This window comes from Mycteria americana, chromosome 1, assembly GCF_035582795.1.
Source record: "Mycteria americana isolate JAX WOST 10 ecotype Jacksonville Zoo and Gardens chromosome 1, USCA_MyAme_1.0, whole genome shotgun sequence".
Classification (NCBI taxonomy): Eukaryota; Metazoa; Chordata; class Aves; order Ciconiiformes; family Ciconiidae; genus Mycteria; species Mycteria americana.
Genome location: NC_134365.1, coordinates 203,597,323 through 203,625,032, shown reverse-complemented (window position 1 = coordinate 203,625,032; position 27,710 = coordinate 203,597,323). Strand labels below are relative to the sequence as shown.

Sequence of the window (27,710 nt, the reverse complement as noted above, 5' to 3'; positions counted from 1 at the left end):
AACACCTCATAATTAGAACACGGGAGGGAAATTAAGGTTTCTACCAACTCTGCCACAGTCTGAGTTTGTGATCCTTGGCAAAAAGCTCTCCGACGACCTCCCTTTCTCCATCTATAAGACAGGGACAGTAAGGCATGGGGAGACTTGAACAGTAAACGTCCATAAGCACCCGAGGATTTTCTCAGATGGCAGACGGACCTTTGCCAGGCCCGGAGGACCCGCCGCCCAGGCCGCACCGCCACCGCCGGCCGGACCGCTTCAGCGCGGCGCCTCCCCTCTAGCCCCAGCCGGAGACGGTAATGCCTTGACATTTCGGGAGGGTGCTGCTACGGCGGCCTTCGCCCCCGGGGTGGGATGCACGACACGGCCGGTGACCCGCGCCCCTCAGCCACCCACCACCTAAGGCCGCTGCGAAGGCCGGGCCGGGCCCTCACCACACGGCGCCGAGCGCCGGGGCGGGCGGTTCCCCTGTCAGGCTTCGTCGCGCCCCGGCAGCAGGTGCCGCCCGCCGGGCCCGGCTCGGCCCGGCCCTGCCCGCCCCGGCCCAGCCTCCAGCGGCGCGGCGGCAGGCGGGGAGGGGGCGGCGGCGGCGCGGCGGCGGCCCGGCGGCGAGGGGGGCCCGGCGCGCTGGGTGCAGGGCCCCGCGGAGCGCCTCTCGCAGCGCCGCGGGCATGAGGCGGGCGGCAGGAGGCGGCGCGGCGGCGGACGAGGTGAAGGCGACCTTGCCGCCGCTCCTCCCGCCCGCGGCGGTGGGGCGGGCCGCCCTCCGCGGCACGCGGCTGCCGGCAGGCTGCAGGTGGGTGGCTGAGGCGGCGCGGGGGCGTGAGGGGCCCGGCCCCGGGCGGGGCGCGGTGCGCGGCCGCCCGCGGCGATGGCGGCGAGGGGAATGCCGTGCCGTGACCGGCGGCGGCGGCGGCGGCTGCTGCCCCGCTCCACGCTCCCGCCCCGGCACCGCCCATTGCCGGGGCCGAGCCGGCGCGTGTGTCAACACGGGGCCGCGGCGCCGGCCCTGCCCCCGGCGCCTCCCCGAGGTCGCCCGGCGGAGGTCGGCCGGGCGGCGGAGGCCGCGGCGCGGCGGGGAGGAGCCGCCGCCGCTCCGTGCTTCCCGGGGAGGTAGGAGACAGCCCCGTCCCTCTGCCCCGCCACCTGGGGGGCCGGCGGGCCGGCGCCGGCCGCCCCGCGCCTCGGCAGGCCCCGCGGCCGGCCCCTCGGCGGGCCCCGTCCCTGCGGAAAGTTTTTCTCGACCTCGTCGCTGCCGACCCCGGCGGGAGCCGCGGGCCGAGCCGGCGGGAGCGGCCGTGCCTCCCCGCAGAGCCGGGCTGGCCGCTCGCGGGGCTCTCCCGGGGGCTGGTCCCGCGGGGCTGTCGGAGCTGCAGCTGTCCCGGGGGACGTACCGGGAGTCTGAGGAGGAATTTAAAAGTTATTTCAGGTACTCGACCTACCCTGCCGTTCCCTTGCTTCTAACTTTCGGGTTTTGGGGTGGTTTTTTTAATTATTCTGTGAGAACAGTGGAGATTTATTCTGTGCACTTTGGGCGAGAGAACCGGCTGCATAACTTGGCTTGCTCTATTTAACCAAACCGTAATAGGCAGAAACCTCTAAAAGCATTGGCTGAACCGTTCTCAGATCCAGCTGTGACTTTTAAGTTGCAATGTCTCTTAAAAATTAATTTTCATTCACCTGTGTGTTTTGGACCTAATTCCGCAGGCACGTCTGAGTAATGCCGGGCATGTACGGTTGTATTTGTGGAGCAGTGACGTTATTTTATAATGTCCCTGGGGGAGGAAACTCTGCCGTGCTGTGTTTGTACAGCACCTTCTGCAGCCGGTCCTGGTCCTGTCTGGCACTCCCGGGCCTCTGGTTTGGTAGCTTTGACAGAGCCAAATAGCCCTTACGTGATGGTGTTGCTGAAAGTTGGATTAAATAAACCCATCCTGCTGAACAGTAGACCACACTTCTTTAACAGCAGATGTATTGAAATGTCTTGTTTACTGTGTCTTGTCCTCTTGGTCTGTGTTTGCAAAGTGGAGACATAATTCATAATTGCGGCTCTTCGGGTTATGCAATTAACAGCATACTTAAGATAGCAGTAGCATAGTCTTTTGATCTGGAAAGAAAATAAACCATTCAAGTATGTCTGGGTTTTCAAAGCGGCAGGATACTTCCTCTTCCACCATCTCCTTGCCACTTAGCGTTTGCCCATATAGCAAGCCAGTGAGTTCATGGTAACACTTCTTCCAGTACTGTATTAGATAAATCTTAATGAACTAAATTTTCTACCTGGTGATGCTCCAGGGTGAGATTACACTTCACCAGACTGTACTGTAGTGAATGGATCAAAATTCCAGCATGTTGTCATTTTAAAGAGAATTTGTTATGTCGGTATAAAACACATTTGCAACTATTTTAGGGAAATAGGGAAAGGTTTTTGTGTTTGCTCTCTCCCCCTTCTCCCTTCTTTTTTATTAATTGGACCACTTAGCTTGAGAATTCAAAAACTTTCTTTTTTTTCCTAATGGAAGTAGTTGAACCAATTCAAGGTATTTCATCTCTCCACAAACCTTGCCGTATTTATGGTTTTAGTCCAACATGGTTATTACCACTAGACTTCCATAGGGCAGCAGTCACTCAGTGATCTTGTAATTACCATTAGAGTTTGTGATCCTTTTAAAAAGGCAGTTATTATCTATGAGGTCCTGATAGACAGAGCTCCACTAACCATATTTTTAGGCATCTGCAAATCAAAACACACTTTAAAAAATGTCAACTTAAAATGTAAATGCAAAGAGAAGTGGAGTTTATTGAAGGCATGTAATTTAAAAACAAACCCCATGCTCTCAACCTGACAGAGCATGAAGGGATTATCCAGACTTGACTCATCTGTGTAGATTGTGCATTTCAGGCTGACTGCTGAGCTGAGCAGCAGTCCGCTGGAGTGATTTCACTGCCTGCTTCTCTGGGTTGTACCAACCTTTAAAAACATTATTGATATTACCAAGCTGTTTATTTTTTTGAAGAAAACTACCCTTGCAGTTGATGAGACTTGAATCAGTTCGATATTTGATAAAACCTATTTACTGTTCAATTTTACTTAGGTAAGTTGAAAACCTTATGAGATTTTCTTCTGAGATCTTATACATCCTATGTGCAGTTGAAAATACTCTAAGCGAGCTGGAAAAAGACAATTCAAAGTCAGCATGAAGTGAAACAAGGAACTTGCTTGGCTCAGGTCAGTTCTTGTTATACTCAGAAATGGCTATGGCTAAGCAACTCTGTGTTCGGTAGAAAGGAGATGTGTGATTTAGTTTGACTTCTTTCATTACAGAAGTAATAAAATCTTGTTTGGTATTTTCGGCATCAGATCCATAACTTCTGGCTTGAACCAGTAATTGAAAAAAAAAAAATCTGCCCTTGAACACTTAAAGTCTGTGTAGTTTTTTTGCTGGTTGCACTTTGTTTTTTAATTAAAACAGACCCTAATCTGAATTTTGCTAGCCTCAGCTTCCAGTCATGGATCTCTTCATAGTCTGTATTTTAAATAATTCTTAAAAACTGAAGTGCTTGAAAGAGAGTGACAGTAGTAAGAAAGGGGGGGAGGGGATTATGGTAACTAAGAGGAAGGTTAGAAAATGTGTGATGTGTAAGGTTATGGTGTAAAACTCCTCTTTTTCCTGTTCTGTAAATATTATTCTGCTGCTTTTGCTGTTATGTGAAGCAGTGTCCCACATGTAGCTAAGAAGTCATAGATAAGGGTTTTTTTAAGTTATTCAAGAGAGATTTCATCATTCACTCATTTCCATAGTGTTTGTTGCCATGACATACAGCCAGCAGCCTTATTAGTGATTAGGATGGTTACACTTCGTTTTTTGTCTTGTAGTACTGGAAATTATATCTGAGATACCATAAGAAACAGATATTGTACAAAGTCTGTAGTCAGTTGTTTCTATGAAGAGACTGAAATGTTTCTGTCTCTTCAGAAGAAGAGAACCTCAGACCGAAGTTACTGTATAGTGATGCTTTATATCTCTTATTATGTATAGTTATGTTTAAAATGCCTCCTGTCTTCAAGCTTGCTAAATATTTACAGTAAATGTACTACTTTTGCCATATGTTTGAAGCAAGAAACCCATTAATTGAACAAGCCCGTATTTTTATGCTTGAAAGAATTGACTTAATTTTAGTTACTAAATTGTATGTTAAAGGCAGAATATGACAAAAACAGAGGCGAGACGGTGTAACAAGAAGCAGAGTCATTTTTCTTACCTCCTGGTCTCAAACTGTAGTCATTTCCAGTTAGCACATAGATAGAAAATCAATTGTAATCTGCTCATAATTGCCTTCCTGGTAGAGTTATGAGGCATTTCTCTCCTCCTATCTCTTCCTCCTGCCTCTTTTCTTCTTCTTCTTCTTTTTTTAGAATTATTATTTTTTATATCTCTCTATTTTTTCTTCTGCATGTCTTGTGGAATAGGCAGCTCTCCAGAGTTAGAGGAGAAAAATACTGTATGGATGTTTTTCACTGTAAAGCTCTGCATCTTTAAATATTTTTGTGTAACAGCTTGAGGCTCTGTCAAAAAGCGTGTTCCTTACTGTGGTGTTCAGTGATGAGCAGAAATTGAGGAAGGTTTTTATAACCTTGGGGCTTTCTGCTTAGATGAACTAGGCATTTCTCTTTTACCTATCAGGATTGATTACTTCAGGTTAGATCACATTTCTTGTGTAAAAGGCTGAGCTTGCACTACCAAAAATCCAAATTGTATTTTGCTTAGTATGAAGTGCTGGGCTTGACACTTGACACTGACTTTCCCATTCTGCAAGGATATTGTATTCCCGAGTTAAGGAATTATTTTAGCTTTTTGGTAAACTCAAGCTCCATTCATTCTTGAATCATAGCTGCAGAATGAGAATATTTTGAAGAGTACTTTAATTTTAAGACTTGTACTTCTGCTGTCCCGACTGGAAAGGTCCAGACAAGACCTTTTCAAAGTTTGCCCTGGGGAGTAACGAAGCTCACCCTCTCCAACTGTGAGATTCATCATTCTTCTAGGCTCTCCTCACAGCATGCACCTGACTACCTCTCCTGACTGCCTGCCCATTTTAAGGTTGTATTTGCTTGATTTATGACACGAGTGTAACACTTTAAAATTTGACGTACGTCATCCCCCTCCCTGGAAGGGGAGATGTCTGTTTATGTACATGTATGTGTGTGTATATGGGTAGGTAGATACAGGATAGAATGCTAGACCATCCCAGGATCTGCTGTCCTTTAAATGTAGAAAGCTCCTACGTGCTCACAAATAGAGCTCCCAATACATCTGTTTTAGACCAAAGTGATTTGGTTCCGAGTTCTTTCAGGATAAATGTGTCCTTTGCATAAAACTTCTGCAAGATTATACAAAGTGTTTAAAATGTATTCGGTGTTAAAATTACGGTTTTCTTGAGGGTGGATAGTGAGGAAACTAAAGCTATGTTCAGGAGGAGGGATTTTACTTAATAGGAAGCTGATATTTTGAGAAAAGAGTGGGGAGAGGCGAGGGAAGAGACAAAGCAAGACATTCAGTGGTTGGGAGTGCAGGAGAGTTTAACGGACATTAATAATCCTCCCAATGGAAGAAATACAGTAATTTCTTTTGGTATGAAAGGAATGTCTTGGGAGGTGGTTGAAAGTTGCAGAGGAGTGCCAGAGATTGGGAAAGTCAGTGAAGCTGGAGGTTTTCAGCAGTAAATGTGACACAGGTTATTGCAAATACCTGAAAAGCAGTCTGCTTGCTGCGAGTAGGTAAAGCTCAGAGGCTGGGAAGAGTCTTAAATCCTTGACTTCTTTACTAATTGACAAAAACTGTCATGATGATTCCTAAATGACCGTTTGTGTGAGCCATCCTCCCCTATGAGCTGTAAAAGCTAATGTGTTAAGTTGCGAAATCAATGAATCAGTCCCATCAAACTTTGAAGTTTTGCGATGAGCTGAAAATTTCTGTTGTGCTGTGACTTAGACCTTTTATCTTAGGACTAATTAAATTTGGTGGTTTGGCAGAGATTGGCTGGAAAAGGGACAGATTGCATTTACTTTAACGGAAGCTACTTTCCTAGTCTCCTTTTGTTCTGCAAGAACTGTTAATGTAACTAGCTGGTATCTGTAAATCCTCATCTCTATGCTTTCCTAGTCACTTTTATAGTTGGTGCCCTGACTCTTGACAGGTCTTTTCAATTCTTCCTCCTCTGTAAAGCTAATGTTTGAATTGCTGAGTTATCTAATCTTTCCAGCATCAATGCATGGCCTCATCCTTGATGAGAGACATTTCTCTTGTAAAAAGTACCGTCAAGTCTTTCATGGAGACCTCCACTTGGATAACATGGAGGGTCTGAGCGCCTCATAGTTTGCAGCAGCATCCCCTAAGGCCTTTCCACCTTAAAACATTCAACTGATTTGAAAACCTCAGATGATTTCTCCTTCAGCAATAATTCCAATACATGCTATTTGTAATGCCAGATACACCTCTGGAAATGGTTTGTTCTGGCTAGGGAAGGGCTATGATGTACAAGTGCCCAGGGCTGTGCACCTGGGTTCACAAGTCTCTGTAGCAGCTGCTTCTGGGATTGCTGCTGCCATTCTTGCTGGGCTGCCAACTGGGCTTTTGCTGCTCTTGCCGAACTGTGAGTTGGACTCATTAGTGTTTCTGGAACTGTCGCTGTTGGGATTACAGTCTGGGTTTCTTGAAGTTGTTGCTGAGCTACAGCCCATGCTTCCTGCTGCAAGATTAAAATCAGAGTTTCTGCTTCAGCTGTTGTTTCCCTAGCCACTTGTTCACTTGTCTGTTAATAGCTTTTTATTGTAGCCGTTGTGTGGAATAAAATAACATCTGGTATCATGCATACATTGATGTGACTTTCATCTTGTTCCAACAAAAGACTGCGTCGCTCATAAATGTGTTTAGGTGATGCCCAGTAGCTGGAGTTTGACCTTATTAGCAGGACTACTCAAAGTTGCGACTTTCTTTCTTGTGAGCTCTTTGCCTTCTTCTCTGAATTGACCATCGCTTATGTTTTAAGTGAAACTTGGTAAACCACCCTTGCCTGATAAATTAGGAGAAATTAAGCTACAGATCTTCACAGAGATTTAGCATGGGTTTGCATTGTGGAATTATGCAGCTAGTCTTTTTCAAGACTCGGAGTAAGCGCTCTTTGGCTTTGATAAGTTTAACTGTGTTGGTACCATGCATGGTCTCTCCGTAAGGTTTTGTTCAGTATTTGGTGATGGTCTTCCATCTGATTTGTTTCATAAAACTGGCAGCTCCAAAGGCTGTGGTAGCGGTCTATAGTTCACACAGGACACCTTGCTAAATTTCAGACATTAGTATGTTACAAATCGGTTATCTTTTGATGTATACAGCTGTCGCAAGAGAGACCTCAGATAAGCAAACTCATTAGTGTGAAAACAAGCATCATCATCTTAAGGCTGATCTTTCTTGCTGTGCTCTACTTGCTTCTGTGAGCAGTTTGAATTGTTCATCTGCAGCTTGGATACGCTCATCCGTATGCCTGTGGGAGCTCTGGAGAGAAAACATTTGTAGCGGGCAGACTGCAAACAGATGCCTCCAGTGGGCATTGTAAATAGAGTTTAGTTCATCTGCTGACATGGGATGCTTTTGTGAAAAGTAAAGCCTCATCCCTTGCTAAGTGCAAGATGATGTTGCAGAAATAGGTAATAGGCCAAATAGGCTGTATGAGCAAGAGTGTAGCCAGCAGATCAAGCAGAGTGATCATTTGCCTCTTTTTGCCACTGATGAGATTGCATTTTGAGCACTGTGTCCAGTTTTGATCTCCAAAGGACAGGAGAAGACACTGACTTACTGGAGCAAGTCCAGTGGACGGCTACCAGGGTGATTAGGGGGCTGAAGTACATCACATACAGGGAGGGGCTGGGAGAGCTGAACTTGTTCAGCCTTACTACGAGAAGACTAAGGGGGATCTTATTGCTGTCTTCAGGTGCATAATGTGAGGGTATAGAGAAGACAGAGTACTCTGTCTGGAGGCATGCAGCAAAAGGACAAGAGACAGCAGTTGCAAGTTACAGTGAAGAAATTCTGGCTGCAGATGAAGAAAAATGTCACCATGAGGATGCTTAAACACTGGGACGGGTGCCTGGGGAGGTTGTGGAATCTCCAGCCGTGGAGATGCTCAGAAGCTGACTTGGAAAAGGCACTGAGCAACCTACTGTAGCTGACCCTGTGTTGAGTGGGGGTTCGTTGGACTAGCTGACCTCCAGAGATCCCTTCCAAACTAAATTGCTTAATTCTAAATGTTAATAGCATCACCAGTTTTGAATGAGGTCTTCTCATTTGCACCTGTCATTGTCAGATCTAACTTCATGACGTGGTGGAACTCTGAAAAGTAAAATGTGAGCTCTAGGGGCCAAAGAGGGCTTGAAATATTAACCTTAATGAAGGAATCTGTGCAGGTATTCACAGGACTAAAATCTAGTTGGCTTTCCAACTTAAAAAAAAAAGGGCGGGGGGGGAGATTCATAAAGTGGAGACTAAACATAAGGAAATTTGGTCTGCAATATTAATTTCTACTTTAAAAGCTGCAAACTTCTGAGGTCAGAATGAAATGACTCTGAAGACCTACAAAAATTGTATGAAATCACTAACAGATGGTTTGTCTCTTTTTGATATATTAGGTTATTAAACAAAAGTGAGCAAGCTGTTTTATTAACATATAAAATACTATGATTTCGAAGCCTGGTGTACGTAGTTCAGTGTGGGGACTTCCTGGTGGTCTCTCCTGAGGTCAGGGATACAGTAAATCTGAAGAAAAGCCATACCTAAATGACAGGTAGTAAGATAGACTTCTGTGTAGCTATTTTCTTTCTGTTTATTTTTGAACTTGGATTTGCAGCTACAGTAACCCACTTTCTGTAAGATCTGGCTATTGTTGCTACTTGTCAGGTCTATTAAAAGCTTCCCCAGAAAGTAAGAAATAATTATATGCTAAGTGTGTCTCGACAAACCGCATGACCGTCTATTGTCTTCCCCAATTTTTAACTTACTAAATCCAGGTAAAAAATTGGACCGAAACATATTCTCTGGCTCTTTCATCCCGGTAGAGAGTAAATGGCAAGGCTGAAAGTCTTGCAGAAAATCCGCTGCTGGCAGCTCTCTCACAGAAGGCTCCAGTCCAAAATGACAACTGCAGCCGTGTGGTACAGGCACAGGAATTGTCTCTCAAATAAGCATAGCCCTGTGAAGCCATTTAGGGCGACACAGAGTCCAACCAACACCTTGAACTCCATCCAGGAACCCTGGAGATTATGGAGCTCTGTTGCCAGCAGCATGACCTGAAACACAACCTGGCCATGTTGCTAGACAGTTTGAGAGGCCTATTTTCCTCTGACGAGTCTTTCAAATTCTTAATAATAGTCTGTGGCACAGATAAAAGATGTTAGGTTGACTAGCTAAGTCTCTTAAATTTGTATTTAAATGAAGAGAATACTTTTTTTTTCACATAACCGTGTTAGTTTTGTTAGAGGATTTTCTTCTGACAGAACAAATTTGAATAAAAGTACTTTGCTAAGCATGATGACGTACACTTTGTACAGTTGTAGGCATTGTCTGGCTGCCCAATATTGTCACAGGGAAAGTTGATTAGACAGTTCAAATTTTCGTGCTCAGAAAGCATCCAGACAGCGTGACTCATTCTGGAAGTGGGAAGAGATCAAATCTAATGTGTATCGTTGGAAAGTTTGTTTTTTTTTTTTTTTTCCTAGAGTGCTTTGTATCTCAGTGTCTCTGCTTCAATTCATAAATAATAAAACTAAGAAAGAAATTAAACAGAGTGCCCTCCAGCGATAATCTTGAAATAAACACTGTACCCCCATTCATTGCAGAAATCGGCAGCGTGTTCCATGCTGCTCTGGTGTTGATGAAAGCAGTTGCTCAACAGCCATCTTAGTGCGTGGCAGGCGTTTTCAACGTTTTCTGGCTTGCAAATCTCTGAAAACTTTCTGGTAGAGCTGGAAGGCCCAGCACTGGAGTAGCTGAACTGCAGGTTGGATTTTCTTGGGTTTCTTTAGCAAAGTGTGTAAAAAATAGGATAGACCCGTTGGTGTTTGTGGACTGGAATTTGAAAACCAGTGGCAGCTGATTTTTTTTTTTTTTTTAAGGATTTTTAATTTGGGTAATTTTCTTAATAACTTAAGATGTTTTAGGCTCTTGCATCCCCAAAAAGGGCAGAAACAAATACAAGATACTGTATTAAGTGCAATCTTAAAGAAAGCTAAAAAGACTGTTAGACCTACCACTTGGTGCTAGTGGCAGCTGTTGTATTTTTCCTTTATAGTTGCATTTTTAAATAAAATAATTTTTTTTTTTTTCAGGGAGGAAACAGTAACTGAGGCCTTGGTCCTAAAGGAATACTCACAGAATGGGCTGGGTCTTACATGTGGCTCTATCAGAGCAGGGAGTGGAGGGATCTACCCCTACAAACACAGGCATAGTTGCAAAATTGAACCTTAACTGGCAAAACTGTGGAAATGGTCACATTGCTTATGTGCCTAGTGAAGGAAAACATTTCCCTGACACATTTGGCGCAGTGCTCTTGGGTGTCTATTCCCAAAAAAACCCAAGCATTTCTGGCAATGTGACTTACTGCCCTTACAAACAAGACTTCTGTGATCATGCCGTCTGTGTGTGCATGCCGTGTGTGCAGGTATGGTTATAGTGACTTGTATGTTTGTGCCAGGTTTTAACCATGCTTGAGTTGGAGCATCCACTTAAAAATGGGAAAATCCTTGAGCCTGCAAGGTGTCCTTGTGGCAGAGAAGGCCAGCAGTGTCCTGGGCTGTGTTAGGAGGGGTGCTGCAGCAGGTCGAGGGAGGTGATCCTTCCCTTCTGCTCAGCACTGGTGAGACACACCTGGAGTGCTGTGTCCAGTGCTGGGCTCCCCAGCGCAAGAGAGACATGGAGGATGTACTGAAGTGAGTCTAACAAAGGGCCACAAAGATGCTTAAGGGAGTGGAACATCTCTCCTATGAGGAAAGGCTGAGAGAGCTGGGACTGTTCAGGCTGGAGAAGAGAAGGCTCAGGGGGATCTTATCAATGTGTATAAATACCAAAAGGGAGGGTGCAAGGAGGGCAGAGCCAGGCTCTTTTCAGTGGTGCCCAGGGACAGGACTAGAGGCAACGGACACAGACTGAAACACAGGAGGTTCCCTCTGAACATCAGGAAACACTTTTTTACTGTGAGGGTGGCTGAGCACTGGCACAGGTTGCCCATGGAGGTTGTGGAGCCTCCATCCTTGGAGATACTCAGATGCTGTCTGGACAGGGTCCTGGGCAACCAGCTCTAGGTGGCCCTGCTTGAGCAGGGGGTTTGGACCAGATGTCCTCCAGAGGCCCTGTCCAACCTCAATGATTCTGTGATACTGCAGAAGGAGCTTTGCTTAGGGATCCATGCCTACAATGGATATCCGAAGTTATGGTGCTGAGGCAACTACTTTTTCATTATCCTCTTAGGTAAACATAGTGGGTTTTTATTTTGTCACATGATCAAAACGATTCACTTTCAAAATGAAAGTCCTTGCTTCAGAAAATGTATCTAATTTCAGGAGCTACTTCTCAGTGTGATACTGATGGGTGATGCCAGTGTGTTTGCTGTTGCAGAATGCTGCTTTATGCTTTCTGTGTGGTCAGCTGGTATGGCTCAAGCTTGTTGGGCTCCTAATGTAGGCAAACTGTGCAGTTAGGTGCAGCTGCAGGCAGGCACCTTGTCGTCTCATGACAAACAGCTCATGGTTGTGGCCTTTGTCTACCCACAGACAAGGAAAGACTGGATCTGTTTATACCCGTGGTTAGCAAAAAAGTAATCACTTCTGATAAAACTTAGGGTTTTCGTCTTCTCTTCCAAACGTATTAGAGAATGTCATGATAAATGTTGCAACAGTTTGCTCGAGTCTTGCATGCAGTCCATACTGATGATCTATGGGATTATACTAGAAACTGTAGACCTTCTAACCTTCTTTTAAGATGATGGCCTGCAGGAAAATGCATCTCTGCTTTCTTAAATTTTAAGGATAACTACAGGCAGCTGAGTCTTCTCTCAAAGAGTGAAAGAACTCTTTGCTTTGTTTTAATGCACTTGAAAGTGCATATTTTTCTACAGAGAAATTACACAGCATTTGAAAATGCAGTTGATCCTTTTAAAAATTTTTTTTTAAAGCCTAATTATTCTCTAGGCAAAGCCTTACTCATCTTTATCATAATATCAGATGTTTTTCTGAATTCTACGCTCTTTTTACTGGTCATTTAATTCATTCCTCTGTATGGCTGTAGAGTGGTGGTGGCTTTTTGTTTGTTTTTATGACTGTGTGTAGATACAGTCTAGAGTACCACTTACTATTCCTCAAAACTAAGTAAACTTCTTTCAGAGTGTTCTACTTAAGATAGTTTGCATCTCTTAACATACTAAGTGGAAAAGAAGAATTTCTGTTGTATTGCCACCTCATAAGTTTAAAGATAAGCATCTCCCTTGCAGCTCCCAAGTCCAACAGTAAATGTAGGATATTTTGCAATGGCGTGGCAGTGAGTTTTGTCTGTAGCATACACCTTTCATTTCTACTTCATAAACGCAATTGTATGTGATTGATTTAACTTGTGCAGTGTATTCTTGCAAATGCATCATTTATTATTGGAGGTTTAGCATAAAGTTCTACAATAAAAGATAATGAAATACTTTAATGGGACAAGTTGTCTTTCTAATTGCTGCAGTAATACCACTTGAGTTACAGAATGACCGTTTTGTATGTTTGCATAAAATAATTTCTTTTTAAATAAGGCTTTGTTTTCAATGTGTTTGAAATAAGAATTGACTGGAACTAGCAGCTTTTTTTTAGGGTGTTTTTTTCCCCTTACAGTAGTGCTTTCCTAATATCTTCAGCCTACGCTGTCTGAATTTCCCAGCTGCTCCAGCTCTCCCTCCTTTGGTCTTTCTGATCCTCCCATGCATGCTTTTCATACCAAACTGGGCAGTGGAGGGGAGGGGACGCTCTCCTCCTCACCCCTCGCCCCACTGAGAGGTTCACCCTGGTCCATGCCTCTGCAGCATCCCATCACCTTGCTGTCTGCTGTTCGGAAATCTCCTTCCACCATGGAGTCCCTGAGCCTATCGCCTCCAGCCAGTTCAGGATTTTGTGCTGGCCTGCTGTTTAATCAAGTGGCATTAGGGACCCGATGGGCACTGTACACAATGTGTGATCTCTAGGAGCCACAAAAATAGGTGTTTATAGCTTACTGATCTTGCAAGACCAGAAATTTGAAGAGCTGTTACGTTTGCTGTATTTTGGTGACTGGATTTAACTTAATGACTCTTTGTATTTTAGATATAGTAATAGGAGATTGCTGAACTAGTCAGGTTATTGGATTTGGAGGTTTTAGCACAAGAAGTAGAACTTGCTTTGTCCATTTGCGCTGTGTACCTTCTAGTGATGCTATTATAGCCTCTCACAGATGTGATGGGAGAAGCCACAGTGTTTCTTACTAAGGTTTCTTTGTTGAGCTCATCGTTCCCAGAAGCAAGCCTCGTGTACTGATTAAACCTTAATACAAATGCTTTTTCTGTCATCACAAGCATGATTTAATAGGACGACCCAACACCTTGTAAACTGTGGACAGCCCAACTTCTTTTAGGGAAGAGCTGAGAAGATGCTTCCAGAACAGGCAGCTGGTTTAAGTAACTGATATTGTGCACAGGGTAGAATTAGAAAATGTCGTCTTAATTCATGCAACCACAGCTTGCTAGAATATTTTCTGTAAATTAAACAATATAACATAAGTCTTCAGATTGTTCTGACTTTGGTCGTAGTCAGTGCTGCACCATGGCGTTAGCGTGAACGTTAATCTGCAACTAAAGTTTAGACCTGGTTCCCTGAAGACATGCACTTGGAGTATGGAGAGTTATTTGGGGAGCGCGGTGTATTCGTATTGTTACTGTAGAAGACATTGAGGGGGCAGGTCTTTGCAAGTAAACTCCTTACAACTTTATTTTTAAGGCAGATTTTTAAGCCAGCTCATACACTTGCCCTAGTTGTGCTTGTAGAGCCCTAAGTACACCACTTCTGTGCTACGGAGTTCTCAATTTGTTACAGATATACATAAAGGGTATCATACATGTCCTCTGCAAAACAAGCATTTCTGGTATTGCAAAAGAAGTGCCTGGCTCTAATCGGGGAGATATTCAACTATGACTAGCCAAGTGATCCTGCTTGCGTTTAAGGGCAGTTCTTGGACATAGGTGAACTGGACTGTCTTCCTATTTTGCCTACAGAAGTTCTAATATGCTTAACATTATCCAATACCAGCAACTGAGGTAGTCTAAATACCACAGCAGGGACTGATTAGCTTTTTCAGATCACTGCTTTTATTCGCTGTTTGCAAAGAGGCTTAATCCAGTGCTGGAGATCAGGCGTCCCACTGTGCTCATGGGTAGCTTTCTCTTACTCTTTGTGTTCACAGTGGCAGAAATTAGTGAGGAGTCTCCCCTGCGTCCGACTTAAAAGCTCCAAAATAGTGGTGTTAGTAGTTGTTCTTAGGAGTGTTTAATGGACAGTGCAGAGAAACTATAGTTGGGGTTTCTGCTTTGCAGCTTAATATCTGGGCACATGATAAATGCATCAGTGTGATAGCATGATGGTATGTGATTTCATTTACTATGTTGAATTGCTTTAATATCCACATAAAGCTTGGGAAATTACTCAAAACAGTTCTAACAAACCTATTCTCATTCTTTTCTTCTTTTAAATCACAGTAGATATTTCCCAGCAGATCGCCTGTCCTCCCAAGGAGAGGAGGACAGGTGCCTCTGTGGTTCTCAGTATTGCTTTTAGTCACATAATGATGCGGAAGTTCAGTAAATACTCTTTTCTAGTAGTCATTTTTTTTTAATCAAGCATCAAACCTTGCTACTGTTGTATTGCTAAATGAGTGTGTTGCAGGGCTTGGTGGTATCAGAAATGTTGGGTGGGGAGGGGAGGTGTGGACTGGGGTTTGTATTTCCATGTGGCTTACTTCAATAAAAATAAAAACAATAAAAAGCTGGCTATGGCCTAGCTCCTGACTTTTGTTCAATATTTTGTCATTGCAAAGAGACAGGAAGATCTTGGCATCTAGAACAGATCTGTGAAATAAAAGGGAAAGAAGTTCTGTTGCAAACAGTTATGAGTGACTCCAGAACAAAAGAGTAGTTCACAGTTCCTTTCTATCAAGTGCCCTAATATTTCAATGCCACTGCTTAAAAATATCCATTATTCCACATATTAATATTATGTGGTTTTAGTTTAATCAGTTTCACCTTCCTTTGAAATTACCCACAAGTACTCTGTTAGAGTTGTGTGTAAACGCAAGTTTATTACATTTATTGACTGATATACAAAAGTGTCAGGAGATTCAGAAAGCGGTTTCTGAATACATTTCAGTGTTTAGTGTGGGTTCCTTTCATACCTCCTTGCACTTTATACCAATATGATTAATTTTGCTAACAAGAAGAGGGGACTACAATAGCTACTGATAGATTTATTTCTCTTTAATATTCTTCCTTACAAAGAACTTTTTGTTTCCACAATAGAAGGGATTATATTCCTTAAGACTGATATATTTTAATAGGAACTCACAACTTTTACTACTTAAAAATAATTCCTTTCTTTGTTTCATGAATTAGAAACAATGAGGAGAAGCTGAAGTCTGCCCAAGCCAGGTGTTTCTTGTTGGCAGCCTGCTCCCTAATGACTCTGGCTCTCATACAGCAGCTGCCTGCTAGTCTCTTTTGTATGGCCTATTGTTGCTGCACACCCCTCGTTAATACACATGCTGCCCGGGGCAGACCCTGAGAATGACATCAACTTGCTTATCTTAGAAACCTCCGAACCTGATGCAGGGTGGGGAGGTTGCCTTGCATCTGCCTGGCCAACTAATTGTGAGCTCTGCGGGTCGTGATTGGCTCCGCGTCCGCTCAGTAATAGGTTAAGCAAAGACATCGCGGGTCCATCTGTTCGTCCATTCATTGTTCTGCTTGCTTGCCTGAAGTCTGCAGCTGAAATCGTGTTAAGGAGTTGCTTCTGGAACAGCTACAAGAAACCAATGTCTGTGTGTTTTCCAGCGAACGTAAGTATATGGGCTTCTCTCTGCAGAAATGGGACGTTTCACCTTTCTGGTGTTTTAGCGTATTGGTTTGCATTTGGACAACGTAGCTAGCGTGTGTCGGCTGAGATTTGCACACGTTGGGTGTCTCTTGGAAAAAGAGGGAAAGAAAAACAGTTATATATGAAGATTAAGTATATTGAAGAGCGATGATCTCAGTGCATTCTATTAAGGAACTTTCAAAAGCATCGGTAATGCTGTATTTCCAAGAATTTGAGAATGGTAGGCAGTAGCCATCAACAGAACAAATTCTCCTCTAGTCCCCTGGGGGGAAGGGGAGGTTTCAACTCTTAGTTATAGGTATTTACCCTTTTTTGCAAACAAGCTGCTATTTACTTTAATTTGTGACTGGTAGAAAAAGCTTTTAAGAAAAAAAAGATCAAACAACTTTTCCATTATACCATACAATGGGTGAAATTTCCTGTGTTTGTGAAAATAGGAAGAGCTCCATTGTGGGCTATCTGAAGATACTGTAGTGCGAGATAGAGCATTAGGATGCTCTTAGGTGGGAACGTGTTCCAGTCAAAGGTTTTGTTCTTTGAAAACTATTTGTAAGTGTGTCAGATCCAGCCTGGCTTTTTTTATAAATTTTCTAATCTGTTTTGTTTTATGTTTTGAGTTCAGATGTTAGGCTGAAGAACAAACACTCGTAATCCATGAGTTCCAAGGATCCTGTAAAGAAAAAACCAAAACAAAGACCTTCATATATCAGTTGGGAGGGAAAGAGAGCATATAAAAGGGTTAAAAAGAGGTTTGCATTTCAACCACATGCCCTATTGTGTGAACATATGCATGAGTCTATTGAAAGTTTTCAGAAGATGGGCAGGCCACCAGTTGCTGGTCTCCTGCAGTTCCAGTAGACATCTGTTGCCCCAGAGCATTAACCAATCTGTTCAATGGGACATCCTTCCTTTGTTGGATAGAATGATGCAGACAACAGCACTCGCTGAAATACAATGGTAATTAAATACATAGAGACTACAGCAGTAGGTATTTATTACATATTCATTATTCTATTTGCATTGTTGCGGTATCTTTATCATTTGGATAACTGGTACATTCAGTTTTTTTCTTTTCTGATCAGGTCTGCACTTCTGTTTGTGACACGTAATGACAGTGTTTCAAAAACTGGGATTTCAGTATTTTCCGTTTTATGTTTAGAAGACTTTTAGAAAAAGTCTGCCTGTGTGCAAACATGCTGAACTATTTCACTGTAGAATGTATCTTCAGAAACTTTTGACGGTCCTTTGAGAATGCACAATTTCTGTTACACTGTGCCACGTGACACACTATTTTACTCCTTGTTATTTTCCTCTGTGAATTAAATTTGCATTAAACTACTTTCCTATGTTCAGTTGTAAGTAGAAAATATTCTGAATGCACATTAAAAGATTAGGTGATCTACTTGCCTGCATCCCTTTGAGAAATAGAAATATTTGTGTGAAGGTGAATTAATGAGATGCTTATTGTTAATGGTTAGTGGAAAATAGTGATGACTTTTAAGAAATGGGAAAAGAATACAGTTCTACAATGTAGTAGCACAGTGCTCATCCGGAGTATTACACTTACACTTGATAAATGTCTTTGACTCAGTAATACAGTATTTTAGGCCTTTAACAGCAAACCTAGTGTGAGATACTGTAGTTTTAAACAGGCTATAGTTTAAAACTTATGTTGTCATAAGTATGTCTAAATTGGGAGTTACCCATTTTATTAACTTTTTCATAAGTATAAATTCAGTTACTCAGCTGTGGTGAGCATAACCAAAAGTTGAAAACTTTCTTGACAAGAATTTTTTGGCTGATTTCGTCTGTTTGTTTGGCTCTCAGTTGAGTCAGAATTCATAGCAGATATTTTTCTTAGCTGTATTGCATCGTATCAGTAAGCATACTTTAAAACAATACGTGCGTAATGAGAGTTCCTTGTAAATAAAGAGTGTAAGGAGGAGTTCTTATCTGATGTTACTCCTTGGATAAACGTGACCTTTTCTAGTTTTCGTGAGCTTCATTGTCCTATATATAGGTACACTAGTGTTTATTTGGAATACAAATTCATTCAAATAGACTGGCTACCATGTTGCTCTTCAGTAACCAGATCAAGATAAAGTAATCAATTCCAGCAGTGTTCAACAGTGACATCTGATTTTCATGGTTCTAATCAATGAATCTCATAAAGGACATCATGTTGGGAGCTCCAGAGTCTAGTGTTTCTAAGAGATGCTGCTGCTCACAACTATGGTGTACAAAGTTCACAGACGTAAAAATTTGGCTGAAAATAAATTCAGTTTGCATGCAGGCTTTAGGCCGAATGCCAGGAATAGGGTACTGCTTATGCAAAACTATTTCAGAAATCTTTAGCTTTGGATTTACGGTGTAAACATCATTTTAACTACCCTTTTAAAGCCATAGTATGGTGACTGTATACTATCTGTGGCAGATTTTAAAGTTGCTGCTCTTATTACTCTCTTTCTCTTTAAATAGTTTCTGAAAAACAGTGGAGTTCTGTGCAAAAGAAGCAATTATATATTGGAGCAAGATGGAGATTGACAGGAGACTTAAAGCAGATAGATGCGAGGCTGATTATATATACATTCCCAACAAAGGACAAAGCTCAGTTTATGGTCATTTTTCATAGGCAGTTGATGTGCAAGTCATCTGAAGTATGTTTCATATAATGCCTGATCTTCAGACACATTCGTATGCTAGTGACTTCTTTGAATCCCAGTGGAGGGTGTTATGATTGTAGTTGCTGTAAAGCACTTAAACTTCAAGGAAGAAGTGATTGGAGAATGACTTAAGTATTATTTTAACTAACACTAAAAAAAAAAAAAAAAAAAAATCCTCTTTCTGATCAGTGCACTTCAAGCTTTGTTTATTCCATGCTGTTAATATGCAACCTCCTCTTTCCCCCTTCCAAAAAAACCCATCCCTCTACTTTTAGTTCAATACTAAAATGACATTTCACAGTACATGGATTTAGGCAGTGACCCATTATCTCCCCGTATTCTGCGGCGGCGGTACATGAGCCAGCTCAACTTTTCAGTCCAGCTTAAAAGTGTTGCCCATTAACTAGACTTCCTAGAGTCAGAGCAGATTGTGGGGTTGGTGGAACAATGATGTCGGGGCTTCCAGATCGGTTTGGCAGTTGCATTGTTCTCCGAGGGGAAACCAGACGCACTTAAGTCCCGCTCTCTTTCATGGGCTTTTGTTCATACCAAATTATTCTTTTGCTGTGCTAGTATTCATGATGGTATGTTAAAGGAGCGCATCCTAGCAACTAAAGGCTGGTTGCTAAGCAGCCTCGCTTCCAATAGGGGTTTCTTGTTTGAGATTTCTTTTTTTTTTTTTTTTTTTTGGGTGTCAGTTCTGCGAAGGCCACAGTGTTGGGTTTTTTAACTGTATCCTTTTATTGGGATATTGTTGTGATTTGTTACAAGCACTGTGCCATTGAGTGCGTTACGTTAGTTAATAAATCACTGTGTGAAAAGGTTCATTTCCTAAATTCTCATTGTGTTTAATCTGTGGTGTTGCTTGAAATCCCAAAGCTTCGTGTGAAGAGAAAGTAGTATTCCTTGATACGCTGCTTGAGAGCATTACAGCCCTACTGCCTTCTAACAAGATCAGTCTTGACTGGATTAAGGTGTTGGAGATGAAAACACTGATGACAGATGTATTTATTTATTTATTTTAACTAGAAATGCTTAGGTAAAGTAAGTTTTTGTGCCCCATAACCAAAAAGCTCCACCACAGTGGTGATGTCTTGGCACTCAGCACCTATATACTCTGCTTTTGCTGAACCACGGATTGGATTTTTTGCTTGATTCTCTCTAGTCTTAAGTCTGGGTGAATTTCTCTTGTGTGCACTCCCAGATCTTTATCCCAAGAAGAGGAAAGTACACCATATTTTAAAAATACTGGGTCATTCTTAAATGATAACCTGTAAGGGGATGGGAGAGTTAATGTATTTGCTGACAGAGATTTTGGCTGTTTGTGAGACACACCTGTAATTTGTATTAGTATAGATCAAGAGATTCTGTTTGACATGACGTTTTTTCTCAGTATATCTTTCATGATGAGATTTGTGTCTGTAATGTATCTGTCAAGTTCAAGTGAAGTCCTTTGCCTCCATATCTTGCTTTTATATTTTGCCTTGCAAGATGGAAGTGTGAAAGAACTCTTTGTTTCATAGTCTTCCCTTAATGTAAATTCTTCTTTTTCATGGTAACCTTGCAGTACAACTGGTCCATATGGTCCATTTTTATCTGTGAGAAATAATTTATCTTTTACTTTCTTTATTGAAGCAGTTAACAAAGATTCCTGTTTAAAAGAAAAAAAATAAGGGAAAGAGGTAGCAATCTGCCTTTAAAGGTAGATTGTGGAAGTAATCCTTGTGATGAAATGGGTAGCTAACCTCTGTATAACTACTGTTATGCAAAATTCCTCCAGAAAAACTGATGTGGCAAGTGTATGAAGTCCAGAAAATGTCAACTTTTCTTATTCCGTTCTTCCTGCATGACTTCTATCTATGTATTTAGTTTTGATTCAGCGAAAGGCTTGCACAAGTCTAGTCCAAGAGTTGAAATCAACTTTTAATTTTGTTGCCTTGTTGGCTTGACGAATGGTCTGATGCAATCAGTGCAAAGACTTCCATTGGCTTTATTGGCCATTAGATTAATCCATGTCTCTAAATGCTGTACATGTTAGTAATACAGCACTCTGTTGAGAGCAATTAGTCTTTCTTGACTTAATTATCATGTTATAAGGGAATTCAGAAATAGTTTGAGTGTATTCAGTTGAACTGATAGTGTCTTTTAGGGCCAAATAAGTTTTTATTTAATCATGTTTTCTGTTACTAATTCATTTTATGTGTTATGATGTCTTATATTTGCCTAATAAGCCAGATAATCTAGTACTTCGCGAATTTCTTTCTATTCAACAGAGAGTTTAAGGTATTTAGTTTAAAAAGCTTTTCTAGTATTTTATAGATGCAATTTTTTTGTTGTTGTTACAATACCATCTAAAGCTAGAAGAAATATCTCGGTTCCTTTAAATCGTGACAAGACTTCTGTCTCTGTGTTACAGTACGTAAACATGCAGTGTTTGGTTTCCTATTCTTTCATAAACCCATTCCTCGAAATGTTTAAGTAAAAGCATTTGATACGCTCAGAAAACAGATGATCAGTTGTTTATGCGCTTAGCTATGGATGTTCCTTAGGAAAAATTTTTCCAAAAAAAAGTTTTCCATGTTTAAAAAAAAAAAAGTCATATTTCTCTGCTAGGAGAGAATAAATGCAGTTCTGAGGAAGCAGCAAGAAAATACAAAACAAGTAATATGTGTAACCAGTTGCACCGTTTTTGTTCTCTCTTTAGGAATACGGAACACTTTATATTCAGGAATACAAGAAAAACAGCAAAGTGGAGTCGAGTACATGCAGCAGCTTCATGGGCCTGAAGGATCATCTGGGGCATGACTTAGGCCACCTTTATGTAGGGAGCACTGGCACACAAATAAATGCAATTGTACCTTGGTCAATGGCGGAGAAGCCAACGATGGATAAGGTTAATTCTAGGAAAGAAGATGTAGACAAGGAGGCATCTGAAGAGACTTCTGGAAGCTCCAGCTGTGACTCTGAAGAAAGCACAACTTCTGATAATGATTCAGAGAGACTGAATAATTCTGCATCAGAATCACATTTATTGCCTAAGACTCACCGACAGCTGTGCCGATCTCCTTGCTTAGAGCCTCATATACTAAAAAGAAATGAAATCTTGCAAGACTTTAGGATAGAAGAGGCTCAGGTAGTACCTAAGGAAGTCAAAAAGCCCCCTGATGTGGTGAAAGAATATCAAACCAAACTGGAGTTTGCACTTAAGTTGGGTTACTCTGAAGAGCAGGTTCAACTTGTACTAAATAAACTTGGTACTGATGCTTTAATAAATGATATTTTGGGAGAACTTGTCAAACTTGGGAATAAAACTGAGACTGATCAGACTGTAACTAATGCTAACACTAGTGTAATGCGTGAAGCGTCTTCCATAGAGTCTCAGAGGTCAGAGTCTCCACTACAGGAGGATGTGACAGAGGATGGTGACAACCTGAGGCCAATAGTTATTGATGGCAGCAATGTTGCAATGAGGTATGTGACCACAAAGCTTTTGCTTTTACATTTAAATGGAAACAGAATGACCTTGTCCCATTGAAGCACGGATGTTCAGTATAATTGCCTAAAGCTGTATGCAGGTTCTCTCGCAGGCGTCTTCATCGACCACACAGTATGCCAATCTTGTAATCAGGCTAGAGGTTTGTAAGAGTTCAGTGGTTTGTACTCACTGTTAGAACAACCACAGGTTAATGCCAGTCTCCCTTTGTAGGCAGCTGTCAAATCTCTCCTTCCCACTACCAGTCTAGTACTTAATTTTTGGTAGGCACCATCGCTATGGGCAATTGCTGTATCCAGTTACATACAGGAGGTTAAAGCAAATGTAAGATTCCTTAAGATTATAAAATAGTGATTTAGAATTAAGTGGCCTAAGGGATACTTCTCCTTGGTAAGCTATTCTATGATAACTGGTCTGTCTGTAAAATTGGTCTTGGTTATCAGATTTGGAGTTAGGTTTTATTGCCATTAATTCCTGAGATTACTATGCTCTAGACTTTCACTTACGTGCCCAAAGATAACACATTTGCCTACAGCATTCACCCATCCTGACCCCAGTCATCTAGGTGCATAGCAAGAAACTTGTCTGTGGGAAGGTGAGAAGTTCATGCTTCATCGGTGATTAGAGAGAGGAGGAAATGCCAGAGACAGACATGCTGAGAGATGGGGGTTTTATGGCTATATAAATGATTAAATAACAAATTGATTAGTAATTAATTGGGTAACTGATAAGGATTATCTGATTACTAGCACCATGGTTTAGAAGGTCAGTTTTAGTCTTCTGATGACTTGATGTGGTTTTCATTAGCTTAGTAATAAAAGTTCATGCAAGACATTTCTGGGCTAAAGGCCCAGGGTTTTTTTAGCTCCTAATCAAGTCTATTACCTTTAAATGAGGCTTTTTAAAATGAAATTTAAAACCAGCTCTTATTTACACCAATATGATAGTTTTGGCTCATTTAAGTAGATGTGTTAGCCCATAAAGTGAGGATATTACTTCTTTGTAAATGGGGTATTCCTGTGAGTTCTTTCTACCTGATGTGTCATTCCCAATCTTTTTATTCAACTTGGGCTGTAAAGGAATTATGTCCAGTTGAACAAACACTGTTCTGGTACTCAACTAGTTATCCAGAGACTTCTAAAATGGGTTTGGATTGTATTTCACATAAATCCAAAACAGTTGTGTAAGTGTTAGCTAGTTAGCACAGCTCAAACTTGGTGGGTGGACTTAGGTTCAACTTCTTCCACAAACTGCACTGAACACATTCCAGAAGTAGCTCCAGATCAGTCACTTTTCCTTAATGTTTATTCAGCTATTAGCATAGATACTTAGGGCCTGCCTTCCTATGCTCAATTTGCTTTCTTGGCCACCTACATAAAATGAGCCAAATATGAATGCATGCTATGCATGCTACAGGGCCTTAAAACAGATTAAATCTATTAATATAACAGTCTTTCTGTATCCAAGAATCAAATTAATGGGTCTTTACTTGTTTTCTACCAAATTTAATCACAGAATCATTCAGTTTGGAAGGGACCTTGGGAGATCTTCTAGTCCAATCCCCTGCACAGAGCAGTGTCAATTCAAGGCCATGTCAAGTTGGGTTTCGAATGTCTCCAAGGATGGAGACTCGACATACTCTCTGGGCCAGTGTTTGAATGCCCTCACTGTAAGAAAGTTTTCATTTTTATGTTTAAACAACATTTCTTATATTCCAGTTTGTGCCCATTGCCTCTTGTCCTGTCACTGGACACCAGTGAGAAGTCAGTTTCTGCCCTCTTTGTTCCCTCCCATCAGGTATTTATACACATGGATGAGATCCCCCTGAGCCTTCTCTTCCCCAGTCGCAGCTCTCAGCCTCTCCTCATATGACAGGTGCTCCAGTCCCTTGATTAACTTTGTTGTCCTTCACTGGACTCTCTCCAGTATTGTCCATGTCTGTTTTATACTGGGGAGCCCAGAACTGAACCCAGCACTCCAGATGTATCTCACCAAGACTGAGCAGAGGGGAAGGATCACCTCTGTTGACCTGCTGGCAACACTTTTCCTAATGCAGCCCAAGAGGCTGTCGGCCTTCTGTGCTGCAAACGCACATTGCTGGCTCATGGTCAGCTTGGTGTTCACCAGAACCCCAAGGGCCTTCTGTTCAGAGTTGCTTCCCAGTTGGTTGGCCCCAGCCTGTACTGATGCCTGGTATTAGTCCTCCCCAGGGGCAGGATTGGCATTCCCTCTGTTGAACTTGCTGAGGTACCTGTTGGCCCATTTCTCTACCCTGCCAGGGTCCCTCTGAATGGCAGTACACCCATGTAGTGTACTCCTCCCAGTTGTGTGTCCCCTGCAAACTTGCTGAGGGTGCACTCTGTCCCATTATCTAGGTCAGTAATGAAGATGTTAAGCAATGCTTGCCCCAGTATCAATCCCTGGGGTATACCAATACTGACTGGCCTCCAGCTGGACTTTATGCCATTAATTATAACCCTTTGAGTGCAGCAGTTCACCCAGATTTCAGTCCACCTGTCTGTCCTCTTATTTTGCCTGTACTTCATTAGTTTGTCATTGAGGATGTTATAAGAGACAGTGTCAAAAGCTTTGTTAAAGCCACAATAAACAGTATCTACTGCTCTCCTAATCCACTGAGCCAGTTATCTCACTGTAGAAGGCTATGAGGTAGGTCAAGCATATTTCCCCTTCATAAATCTATGCTGACTGTTCCCAATCACCTTCACCCAATCTACATAATTTGTTAGGAAAGGGCTTCCAGGAGGATTTGCTCCATCACCTTTGCAGGGATCAACGTGAGGCTGACCAGCCTGTGGTTCCCTGAATTATCCTTCTTGCCTTTCTTGAAAACAGAAGGGATATTTTCTCTCTTCTAGGAACATCCCCAGTCACCACAGTCTTTCAAAGATTATCAAGAGTGGCCTTGCAATGTCATCAGCCAGCTCCCTCAACACCCTTGAGTGCATCCCATCAGGGCCCAGCAGCTTGGGAATGTCCCCTTTCAGTGTTTCCTAACCTCTGCTGAGGGAAAGTCTTGTCCTGTCACTTTTGCCCAACTTCCTGCACGTCAGGGTGGACCAATCTTGAGTTTGGCAGAGGTGATCCTTGAAAATCAACCAGCTGTCCTGTGCCCCTCTTCTCTCTAGGGTCATATCATGTGGGATTCTTCTGAACTGGCCAAAACCTCCTCTCCTGAAGTCTGGGGTTGTGATCCTGCTTTTTGCCTTGCTCCTTCTTCACAGGATCCTGAATTCCACCACTCACGGTCACTGCAGCCAAGGCTGCCCCTGACCTTCACATCTCTGACCAGTTCTTCCTTGCTTGTAAGTTTGAGGTCCAGCAGGTTCCCTTGGTGGGTCCTCAATCACCCATGTTAAGGAGTTATCATCAATGCACTCCAGAAACTTCCTGGATTGCTCATGCCTTGCTGTGTTGGCCAGCTTATTGGCAAAGACACTTTTGCTCTGCTTTTGGTCAGCCAGTTGGCAAAGATGCTTTTGTTCTGCTCGGTCAAGTGGATCCCACCTTTTCCTAGAAATCAGTCCTTGATTATCAATGCAAGTCCTGTGTTTGTAAAAGATTAGTCCCAGTTGCTGACACCAGCTGTGCAACCAGTTGTTTACTGGCAGGATCTGTCCTTTCCTCTTCAAGAAAATAGGTAATAGTAAATAAGCACTTTGAATACTTAAAAGGAAATATTGCAGCTTTTACATGTAAAAGAACAATGTTCAAAGCGGTGGGGGAGATACAGGAATTCACGTGCAGTTCAGACAATCTTGTTCAGATTTCTCTATCTAAATGTCCAGAGTCCTGTTATGAGTAACTAACCTATAAATTGGCACAGTCTATTCTTTTCTTTCCTCTTTACTTTTCCAAGCTGTGGCCAGTGAGTTCAGTTTGGAGTTGCTAAAGGGAAATAGGCCTGTGCCCTAAGCAAGACTGTAGATAGTCTTTTGAGAGATATTCTTGGGAGCTCTCTCACGTGTTCTCACAGAAATGGGTAGACTGTGATCTATGTTCTTACTCCTGTGTTGTTGTAATACGTGTACTTGATGATACCATTTACTATTAGAATTATTCTAGATAAGAACTGCTAATTCTCCTTTAAAGGATGTATTTGATGGGGGAGGTAAGTTTTGTGGAGAAAGCTGAGGTGAGTGATGTCCAATAATACAAGTAGGATGAGACAGCTGTCCTCTTCTGGAGGGATCAAACACTGCATGCTGCCCTGCCTCTCCATTGCATGACTAATTAAGGATTCTGTTTCACAAAACATCGAATGAGTGTCACAGACTCATTGCTTTCAGCCTCACCTCTATCTCACTGCCAGGGATGCTTTCTTACCTGCATCTCATCTAGTGACTGTGCGGCTGCAAAATGAGTTGATTCAGCTTCCTAATAGCAGAAAGGTGACTTTTGCAGGCTATGACTTGAAGAATTGCCATTTAGTTTCTATGGGATGCTTCAAATCTGGTCTTGTTCTTTCATTATTCTAGCTTTCATGGTGTTGATGTAATCCTTTTCCAGAAGAGGAAAGATGACTACACGTTTAAGCCTAACACACACAAAGTCTTTTGTTAGAACGATCTTACAGATGAGACTGATTTTTCTGTGTGTGTGTGTAAACTTAAAATCAGAGCTGAACAGCAAGTTAGACAGTCCCCTAGAGCAGCTGTGGAGCTCTTGACAGACACTTCCCCCAGCTGAGAGTGAGGCTGGACTAAGGGATAGGACCCAGGATTCAGTCGTGCCATACCTGAGCAGTGACCTATGTTGGCTTAGCAGAGAACTGTGTAGCTCTAACCCTGCTTCATAAGGGGGCTGAGGTTTGCATGTAGATGACGATGTTGTAATGCAAAATCTTCATTGAGAACCTTAGTCCACGTGAGTAAGAAAAGCATTGTACATAATGATGTACTCAGGATGTTATTTAGTGTAAACTGCACAGCATAGATACTAGACAGATAACACATTTCAGTCAATAGTAGTTCTGTATCCCTATGTGATGAGATTTAAGCTACCCTAAATTTTCCCTTTACATAACTAAGGTAGGTGAAAGAAGGTGATCTGTGCCCCTCTAGCAACAGCAGATCGTCAGCTCTTCACCTCTACCTCTGTCTGTTCTCCAGTGTGTTCTTGGACCTGCTCTTCATGCATCCCCAACATCCTCAGCTGAGCCTCCGCAGTCTGGAATGAAGGGGAGAAGGTCCTGTTTCTCCATGAGGCAGCAGAGGCAAGGTTTTGAGGTTCTCTTTTGCCCCTTCATTTTAAGACTTCTCTTTACTGCTGAGGTTGAGAGAGAGGGAGTTCCTTCTGAAGAGAGAAATATGCTGCAGCATATTTGCACAGTCCTTTTCCTTTGCTT

At 42.3% G+C, this 27,710-nt stretch overlaps 1 protein-coding gene across 4 annotated transcripts in view; it reads left to right on the top strand.

Moving 5' to 3' along the window:
• The first annotated feature begins 675 nt into the window (after positions 1-675).
• The window catches only part of ZC3H12C (zinc finger CCCH-type containing 12C), a 45,823-nt gene continuing 18,788 nt past the window's right edge, over positions 676-27,710 (top strand). Inside the window, exons 1-2 of one of the 4 annotated variants that reach the window (XM_075490967.1) lie at positions 676-796; positions 21,557-22,323. In XM_075490967.1, coding sequence (XP_075347082.1) covers positions 21,629-22,323 — 695 coding nt within the window. In that variant the 5' untranslated portion in view covers positions 676-796; positions 21,557-21,628. Of the gene's footprint in view, positions 797-850; positions 1,430-5,000; positions 5,103-21,556; positions 22,324-27,710 lie in introns of those variants that run through there. The other 3 variants (XM_075490966.1, XM_075490969.1, XM_075490968.1) reach the window with 3 other exon arrangements.